The sequence below is a fragment of the Gymnoscopelus microlampas genome (genome assembly GCF_963454915.1).
Source record: "Gymnoscopelus microlampas genome assembly, chromosome: 1".
Taxonomy (NCBI): domain Eukaryota; kingdom Metazoa; phylum Chordata; class Actinopteri; order Myctophiformes; family Myctophidae; genus Gymnoscopelus; species Gymnoscopelus microlampas.
The window spans coordinates 27,380,581-27,390,580 of NC_139962.1; the positions used below are offsets into that span (position 1 = coordinate 27,380,581).

The window sequence follows — 10,000 nt, forward strand, 5'->3', positions numbered from 1 at the left end:
AGCGGGGGGCAGAGACATCAAAATGATCTGTTAGGACACGCAAACAAAAGTGTAACACACACTAACAGTATGCTGACATTCGTGCGACTACGCACGCACACACACCCACGCGCACTCTATCCAGTTCAGGTTTGATAGCAGGTGTTTATCTGTCAGATGTGAAGTATCAAAGCCTGTAAAAGCTCCTCCTCCTTCCTGTGTGTGTGTGTGTGTGTGTGTGTGTGTGTGTGTGTGTGTGTGTGTGTGTGTGTGTGTGTGTGTGTGTGTGTGTGTGTGTGTGTGTGTGTGTGTGTGTGTGTGTGTGTGTGTGCACACACGCACATGTGGCCTACAGTTTGAGTGGGATTATTATGGAGAAGCAGATGCAGTGAGAGCCTGTGCATATCTCTTCTTTGTGTAATTAACATCTCTGAGCTAGGTGAGGCTGAGTGGCAGTTGAGATCACAGACGTACAACAAAAATAAACAGACAGCAGTCCAAAGAGAGCAGCGGAAAACCCACAGACTTCCATTTGCAATGAAAGATGTTCTTAATGACAGTTAGCAGGGCTGAGTTTAACACATGAGAGGGATGGCGGAACAGGAGGGCACTTAAAAACAAAGAATCCCCCCACGACTTCCACAAATCTTGAATTAGAGGGCATTGATTTAGACTTGTAGTTGTAGACCCAGTACTTAAGCCTGTATTGAGGGAAATACTATTCATTTTTGTTTAGTCTGGATTAAAATCAAACCAATGTGTTTGTATAGTTTGTGTCATGGTCCAATTCTCTAAATACGGAAAATGATATTAACAAAATGTATGATTCTCAGAGATTGTCAGTTGTGTTAAGCAGTGTTTTCGGCATGTCTTACCCAGGGAAGAGCCACGACCCAGGCCTCCAAGGAGGGGGCTAGGGATGCCGCCTTTGCTGACCAGGCTGTTGGGGCTGTTCTTGCTGCCGGGGAACATGTTTTGTGTGGGGGACGCAGGGGACTTGAGCAGGTCTGCTGTCTTAGGCCTGGCAGACAGGTTGAGAGGCTGTGTTCCCTCCTCCTACGCAGCACAGATGAGGGGAAAGAGAGAAGACAGATGTGAATAGGTTGCCCCCCAACTCCATTGGAGAAGCTCTGCATTCCCAAATGACACAGATATGCTCCGTTCCTGGTTAATTACAGTGAGGCCCTTTCTTGACCCACTCTCCTTTCCTCTCTTCTCCTCTCCTCTCCTGTCCTCTCCTCTCTTCTCCTCTCCCCTCCTCCATCCTTAGGCACAGTGCCATCACGGTCTTCCTCACAGTTGCCCAGTGCCTTTGTTCACACTAATTAAAGCAGATTCTGCCTCTCCGTACGTCTTCATCTGTTCTCCCTCTCCTCCTCCCTGCTTTCTGTCTCTGCACACTGGTTTGAAGAATAAATAATGACCAGATAACAGTGCTGCCGAACGATCAAAGACAGCTGTTTCATTCATCAGATGTCGACTTACATTATCTACTTCATTAAGTTGTTTTCTAATTGCCTCCCTCATTTGCGCATACTTGGCCTTATTATGTTACACATGATACCAATTGCGACAGTATATAATGTGATAAAAACATAAATCAATCCATACAAGGTTCTATGAGTGGCTTAGTTGTGAGGTGTCAGGGTACTGTACAGTCAGATATGTGTGTTTATTTCCTGGAGCACAGTAGTTGGAGCTGTGTGCAGAACAGGGCGTGAAAGACGAACAGCAGTGTTCTCCAGAGTGCCTACAAGGATGAAACATTGCTTGTCTGAGGACACCTGCTGCCTACATGTGTGCTGGTGGAAGTGAGAACAAGAGGAAGTCAGTGACAGTGGTGGACAGCATGATGTACATTTACTACTTGAGTAGACCTCCTGTACTTTTTTGCAAGCACTCAATATACACAGTATATTATGAATTAAGTACATAATCCCTATTTCAAATATGGTGAAAATTTCTGAAATTATTTTCATTCTTTTTTTTAAAAATTGCATTGATATTTTAAATATATATATATAGTTTGTAATTTGTACTTTTGAATACTTGAGTATTTACTTGAGTATATACTTTGTCTACCACTGGTCAGTGGCCATAAAGCTTGTTTCCTCACTGAGGTATCCATACTTTTTAAACCGTTATTTCATGCGCATGCACCTCCTCTGCATTCAAAACCATGTTTAATTCTTTGAATAATTTTGAAGATTTTTGACATTTGTCGACTATGACATGCCAAAAATAGGGACAACAGTTTTTAATTAATTAACCCAGTCTCCGAGAATGTACAAATGGAACCAAATGGACCCCGTTTGTACACACGAGTTACATAATGGATTAAATTAACACTGAGAATTTTACTGTATATAAGAATGTGTGTTCATCAAAATACAGGGGTAAACATTCTAACATTGACTCTCATTCTGTTAGTTTTATGCTAGTGAAAAACATGGTGCATTCAAATCTACCCCCCCCCCCCCATAAAACGGTATAAAAGACTAAAGTGGTCTTAATGAAAAGTAATGAATAATCATGTTGAACTGTTGAAATATTACAGTATGCTCAGACGATGAAAAAAATCCACTTTAGGTAAAGCCACATCAGGAATATGAGTATGCATAGAAATGGCTTGAATATAATAAATATTGCGAGCCCTGAAAAAGCTGTCACTTTGTACATTATAAACTGTGTGCCTACAGCAGTGTTTTAAATAAGATAGGAGCTCATGCTGTCATTAAGTGAGTCTTTTTCAAAGCCCAAGTGTCTCCTTGTCCAAACATATGGCTCAAACACAGACTGCCCCAAGGCCATGTTATTGCAGTGCCAATAACAGTTTGTCATGCAGCGAAGCTGAAAGCAGACAAACAAAACTAAAGGCAATCTAATTCCATCTAAGTATGGACACAGATGGGGCCGTCAGTGCATATTTGCTTGCAATTTATGTTCAACCCCTATCATTTTATGTTCATAATTTTTGTAGTATTTAGAAGTAGGATCTACTTTGCAGGCGGTTTGTAGTAATAGTGCTCAAAAATGTTCTCCACCTCATCGGGTGAATGAAAAATGACATTCATCTGATCAAAGTGGCGTGGAGACAGTTTGATGCCAGTTTTTAGGATGAATTCCCAGCAGGCAGAAAACCTAAAGAATGGTGTGTGTGTGTGTGTGTGTGTGTGTGTGTGTGTGTGTGTGTGTGTGTGTGTGTGTGTGTGTGTGTGTGTGTGTGTGTGTGTGTGTGTGTGTGTGTGTGTGTGTGTGTGTGTGTGTGTGTGTGTGTGTGTGTGTGTGTGTGTGTGGCGTGCACACGCGTGCACAAGATTGCACGTCTGTTTGCCCATGTGTCTGTCTGTGTGTGTAAGCGTCCTGAAGAGAATACCAGAGTGCTGCCCGACCATTTAATGACATGATTTATGTACCTTCTCCATTGTGATATTATTAAGCTAAACTTTTCCAAATGGACGTATGTTTCTTATTATGGCCCAAGTGAGTGGGGATGATGTATATGCCCTATGATCTGTGTGGAGGTCTGGTGGATCCATGCCATACAGCAGCAGAAAAATACCTCCTGTATTTGGTTTATTTACAAGGCACAAAAAAAAAGAAACCATCAATCCTGCTTTTTTTCCCTGCATGCACAACACTGTTTAACTTTTCTGTCATAATGGTTTTGTTCCATCCCGGTTACAAAAAAAAAAAAACACAGTTTCTTTGTGATCAGAAACCATGTGTTCCACAAATTACTTGCTTGGAGCAGCCATAACCATAGCAACCTTGTCCACAGAGTTCTGGTTGAGAGAGAGAGGGCCTTGTTAAAACCTCACAGATTGATGGGCTGCTTGAAGTCGGGTTCTGCAATGGTCTGCTATAACACTGATGCAGTGCGCAGCGACGCTGGTCGCTATTTTACTGAGACAGGACCAAGGAGCCTAGATCAAGTGCCGCTTAAGGCCCAAAATGGTGGGCAGCGACAGCGAGGATGGGTGTGAGGGTCGTACCTTAATGTGACTGACAGGGCTGGAGGACCTCTTGTCATTCTTCAGAGAGGAGGGAGAGATGGGCCCACTGGAGTTCGGGGGCTGGGGAAGAGGGGGCATCTTGGCTCCGGGAGAGACCTGCATGCTGGCAAGTTGGGCGGCATACAGTTGCTGTAGGGAGGTGGAGAAAGCCACAAGGCGTTAACATCCAAAGCCAGCAAACATTCAAAGTTTTATATTCTCTCTTTTCCTCTCCCTAAAACTGTCTCTGCTTCTCTGTCTGCCTTCATCTCCATCTCTGCTTCTCTCTCTCTCCCTCTCTCCCCTCTCTCTCTACGTCTTTCCTCTCTTTCCATGAGGCTGGCAGAGAACCTCCATCAAAGGTCTTAACTGTATTTCAAAGGCTGAACCCAAAGAGAGACAGCAGTCTTAAAAACCACACAGAGATGGCTTTCATTCAAGATACTTGGAGGCCTTATTTTCCACTCATCACAGAGAAAAGTTTGCACACTGAATGCAAGTGTGTTAGCAAAGTGAACTCTCTTCTCTCTGGGTCTACACGTCTTGCTATTGAAGTTTCTGGCCCGTGATTTGTCCTCGTACAGTGCAGCCATGTGAGCCTGTCTAATTCGTCCACCATCCCACAATGTTAGAAATCCCAACCTCAATTGGACTGCCATCACAGGATACGTTAAACACATACACATTATTAAGGCTTAGAAACTCGCACAAAGACCATTGATGTCGTCACACGTATTTTCCTTGGCGTTCTATCAGTACTGTACGTTCCCCAACCATTGGTGACATGACCTGTCAAACGTGTGTGGCGCAAATGCCAAAGCGTTCGGTGACGCTTATCCCAGTGGCGGGGTTGAACTCTGATTGATAATGGATGTTTCTACCACTGGGCTGATTGTCTGGCGTACATACGGAGTGGTTGAGGATATTGATACAAGGGTTGAATGTTTAAAAAGGGGGGGAAATAAATACATAAAAAAGCTGGCGAGCCACTGATCCTGCTAATTGTGTGTTGGATTCAACTTTGGAGAAAGTACTGTAAAACATATCATTCTTCTTTATTTTAGATAAACTCACAGTTCAGCTTCATTACATTTTCATCCATTACATCGTTTGGATATCAATAATGCAGAGACGGAAAAAAAGAAGAAGATGAAGACTGGAAAGCTTTGTATTGATTGGCCACCTGGCAAGTGGCTGAATTGGCGTTAGTCTCCTGACACAAATGGCAGGGGGGTTTGTTACAGACAACCGCTTTCTCAGACCACCTCCTCAGAAAGAGACGGAGTGTCTCCACAGTATATAGAGCCCCTAGAGAACTCCGCATCAGACACACAGCATCCCCAAAAAAAAAACACTGGCTGTGCTATCACCAAACTATATACAGCAAGCCTTTTGGTTTACTATGTTATTCACTCAAGCTGTTTGGGAAAATCTGTTTTCCGGCAGCTAAGCGGCATGCTCTGCCTAATTTCCCGGTTTGAGCAGCCATGTACAGTACAGAGAGACTGTATTTGTGTGGATGGAAAGAGAGAGAGAGAGAGAAAAAAAGACAGCCCCGGTGTCAGTGACCTGGGTGTCCCACCTTTGGCAGTGCGGACGCAGACGACTAAAGCCAAACAAAGCATTTTGTGTCCGTGCACATATCTCCAGATATAAACACGTACGCAGTCCTAGAAGAAACTTTATCGCTGCCACATAAGCGGCAGTACAAAAGGGCCATTCTTCCAGGGGGACCTGGGGATAACAACAGCACATGGGCAGCGGAAATGACAGGCTGATTATGTTCCCACAATGATAGCACTGCCCCCACCTCGCTCACAAGCAGCCTTTTGTCTTCAAGAGGAGTGAGTGGACACAACTCTGTTTTCTTCTCCCGTGAGGCGGTCTCTCTGAGTAAATCTGAATGGTAAAGGTAGAGTGTGTGCGTGCGTGCATGCGTGTGTGTGTGTGTGTGTGTGTGTGTGTGTGTGTGTGTGTGTGTGTGTGTGTGTGTGTGTGTGTGTGTGTGTGTGTGTGTGTGTGTGTGTGTGTGTGTGTGTGTGAAAGAGAGAGAGTTTCTGTTGCCTGCCTGTGACTCCAGGCTACTGGTAGACGAGCGGAAGCGGGATCTGTTGGACAGATGTTTGTTAACAGGCCTGTCGATGGCCGTGTCCCTGACCTCGAGTGGGAAGAACTTTATTGTCCCGGAAAAAGAGCATAATTGGACTTTGCCTCAAATTAGAGGCAGTCGGGCTTCCCTTTGTGAGCGCTGATTAGCAGGTCAGTGCCACGGGTGGGAACCAAGGGTTCCAACAGCTCGCCTCAGGAGTCAAAGAACAATAAATACAATCAGGAGGGTCAGGAAAATGAAAAGTGTGTTGATCCTTCATCCACTGCTCAAGAACAGGCAGGCGTGAATTCCTGTTCATATCTTCCAGGCTCAATTGCATTCAGTTATGGGCCTTTTTTCTTTGGAATTATCTATAGACTGAATATCCTCATACAAGATTCGTAGTTAGAGCTCTGTGCGATTACACCTCCCAGCCGCTAATCAGAGTTAACTGGACTTAACTAAGGTCCAAATAACAGTCAATCAAGCGGGCGGTGTGGGGCCCGAGAGGCTGGGTTAAGTAGACAGACTGATGCGTGATGAGTGATGCTTTATCTCTCCATGCCCAGCCAGGACACATGTTCTAGTCCCCTAAGCAGAGGACATCTGCCTGCCCCTCCCAGTAGACTCGAACACACCCCCCCCACACACACACACACACACACACACACACACACACACACATACACGCCAAGCCTTCTTGCCAAGCAAGGGCAGGAGAAGGCTCATAGTAATGAGGGTCAAGCTGAAAGTCAATGCAGGGACCAGGGTCTGTACTGTGGAAAGGAGTTGGCAAAAGACCAGTCGTGGAAGAAGTACTAAGATTTTTTTTTTTACTTAAGTCAAAGTACCAATATCACAATATGAAAATGTATGTTACAAGTAATAGTCTTTTTTTTTTTTTTTTTTTTTTTTACAGAAACAATATCGTGTCAAAGGTTGTGTCTAACCTAGACAGAGGATCTAAATGTCTCAATAAGATCAGGGAGACCAAATACAACCACCCCAATTGTATGTTATATTTTAACATACTCTACCATACAGATTTGACACAATTGATTATTTTTTCATAATAGAGCTTTAACACTGAGGACTTTTATGTGTACAGATCACTTTTGAGGGCCAAAGAATATCTCAAAAGAGATATGGCAATTGAAGGATTATTTGTTTTTGTTTTGATTGAGTGTTTTTTCCCCTCCTTTATAGCAAAGTAGATTCATGTCATATTGAAGTTGTAATACTGTATTATTACAGTATGTGTGTCACAATGCCTGGTCCACTGTAACCTCTTCCTGTGCCTTTGTAGTAGTGTGTGTGTGCGCGTGCGTGCGTGCGTGCATGCGTGCGTGCATGCATGTTTCCTCTCTTATTTCCCAACTCAGAAACATGAATGAGAAAACTGAACAAAGCCCCTGTGTTTGCCACACCTACAGCAGTGACCAGCAAACTGTTTAAACACAACACAACACAACACAACACACACACACACACACACACACACACACACACACACACACACACACACACACACACACACACACACACACACACACACACACACACACACACACACATGCACACGCAGACCTAAATGGAGCAATACACACGCACATACAACGCGCACACACACATGCTGGCACATGCGCGCTCTGTGTGACCCCCCTACCCCCACCCCATCTCCCAGCAGAGTAAAGCAGATCTCAGCGAGCAAGGATTCCAAATGAGCCCGGCAGGCCCAAGGTCAGCCTGTTAGCCTCTGGTAATTAAAAACGAGCCCTCTGGAGGCAGCAGAGGTTAAACGGAGAGATTCACTTTTTTCTGCCTGCGACAACATTATAGCCAGATTACACAGTCTGCTGATGATGTCGGACATGATGGCACACTCCTGTTCGCACCGTCACTGTATGACACGCAACCAACTCTGACAGCGTTGCCACCCTGCGCCTAAAGCAACAATGCTCATAAATATTATTTAAACTTTTTTCTCCCTTCTTTTTGCTTGTGTAAGAGCAAATTGCTTCTGGAATCAGTGTTTGGTTACCAAATTTTATATATATTGAGGCGCTGGGCAACAGCAATGCAACAGATGCTTGAAAATACAATACATGACTGTGTAGCCCTGGATGTTTACATCTGCTACTCAACCAGAGAGATTCACATACAGTATGCTGTAGTAGCAAAGTGCATTGAATATAAACAACGTTATTCCGTAAGTTCGCAATTGCGAATAACAGCAGTCTCTATCTTGTTTATTTTAGGACCACCACACCCTTTCTCATTGTGTGTGTGTGTGTGCATGCATGAAGGTGGGCACACACATTGTGCGTGCGTTGTTGTCTGTCACTGTGTCAATATCTCATTCACCTCTGCCCGTGCCATGTGAAGCACTGGGGTGGATATGAGGTTATTAATTGTGCTCCGGTGCACCGCGCCGTTTAAAAGGCAGCAGAGCGCCAGCCCCGTTTGCCACAAGGCTTGTACAGGCTCATTGCCCAGGGCGAGTAGGCAGGCTGACCCGGGCCTGGCCCAGATGTCAGGAGTGGAGGAAGGCGTCCTGGTGCACTGTGCCGATGCTTTCCAGTATGGCCCAACATCTGCCTCATCTGCTGGCACCCAACCTGCTCCCTGATACTCTCTCCTCTCTGCTCCTTCTCTCTCTCCCTTCTTTTTCTATCTGTCCTCAGCCATCTTCTCAATCTCTCACACACGCACGTGCACACACACGCGCGCACACGCACACGCGCACGCACACACACACACACACACACACACACACACAGAGACCTCCTCATATCAGTGTATGGGTTCTTCTGGCCCAGGGGCCCGAGCTCCAGACCTCCCATTCATTGCTACTCACTGCATTATCCACTCTATCTGTCCATCTGTCCCTCTGTTCGCCGCTGCCTCTATCCAGCTGCTCACCTAGCCACCCTATTAGCCAGCTCTCCACACACAGCCAGCGCCGCTGCACTGCTCTGGGTTACCTTCAAAGACCCGGCTCCTCTCCTCATAAACACAGAAACAGCTGCTCTCTACAGTGCGTCTGTTTCTCTCTCTCTCTCTCTCCCTTTCCCCACCTCCCCCTCCCCCTGTTTCGCTTTCAAAGTCAAAAGTGCTCCTTCACTTCTCAGCAGCGGAGAGGCAGGCCCCTCCACATCTGTAGCACACATAGGCATTTACATCCAAACAAAAGATAATGCCAGGTCTCCCGCACTCTCCTTTTCTTCCTGTTTGCGTCCCTGACTGTATCACCTCGTCACTCCAGCAGTCTAGGCCAATGAGTGCCCTTTCAGATAGGGCTTTTTTTCTTCCTCGCTCGGAAATCGCCGAGTGTGTCGGCTACTCTTTTCATCTGTTTACAGTGGCACCCTCAGTTGAGGCTAGGGCCCAGGTTTATTGTGGGCCCGGAGAGATGCCATTTCCCGATGTGATGGATGGTAATTGCAGTGTAAAGTCACCACTCAAGCAATTTAACATCCAATATTGCAAAGCTTAAGGATGTGGCAGGCCTGTGCAATTTAGGCGAAGAACGGGAAATACAAGTGACACGTAGACAGAGGGAGAGAAAAGCAACAGGCAAAATAGAGAGAAATACACAAAGTAATGCCTGATCTATACTTATTTGCACGCGTGTGTCATGCACCGAAAATAGCCGATCTACAAGCTCTCAAGAAGTCACATTGCCGAGCGCGGTGAGTGTGACATGAGTGAGAAGCAAATGGAAGATAAGGATAAAGCGGATCTAAAAGAGCAAGATAGAAGACGGATGTAGATTTGACTGGGGGAGAGAAGAGGGCTCTATTTATTTAGTCCTAACTGTGATCCTCTGTATGGAGAACCCAGATGTTCTGCTTTATCCAATAATGTTTATTTTTCCCTTTTTTTTTTAAATGACTTAAACCTCAAAGTCTGCTTCCAATGATATAAAGCAGGCATG

At 45.2% G+C, this 10,000-nt stretch overlaps 1 protein-coding gene across 11 annotated transcripts in view; it reads right to left on the reverse strand.

Moving 5' to 3' along the window:
• sox6 (SRY-box transcription factor 6) overlaps positions 1–10,000 on the reverse strand; it is a 175,420-nt gene that overhangs the window by 30,240 nt on the left and 135,180 nt on the right. For 7 of the 11 annotated variants that reach the window (XM_084063620.1, XM_084063621.1, XM_084063624.1 and 4 more), the window contains 3 exons: positions 3,975–4,124; positions 855–1,035; positions 1–27 (listed from right to left, as the gene is read on the reverse strand). The exon at positions 1–27 is cut by the window's left edge and continues 215 nt beyond it. In XM_084063620.1, coding sequence (XP_083919746.1) covers positions 1–27; positions 855–1,035; positions 3,975–4,124 — 358 coding nt within the window. The remainder of the gene's footprint in view (positions 28–854; positions 1,036–3,974; positions 4,125–10,000) is intronic. The other 4 variants (XM_084063616.1, XM_084063625.1, XM_084063623.1 and 1 more) reach the window with 1 other exon arrangement.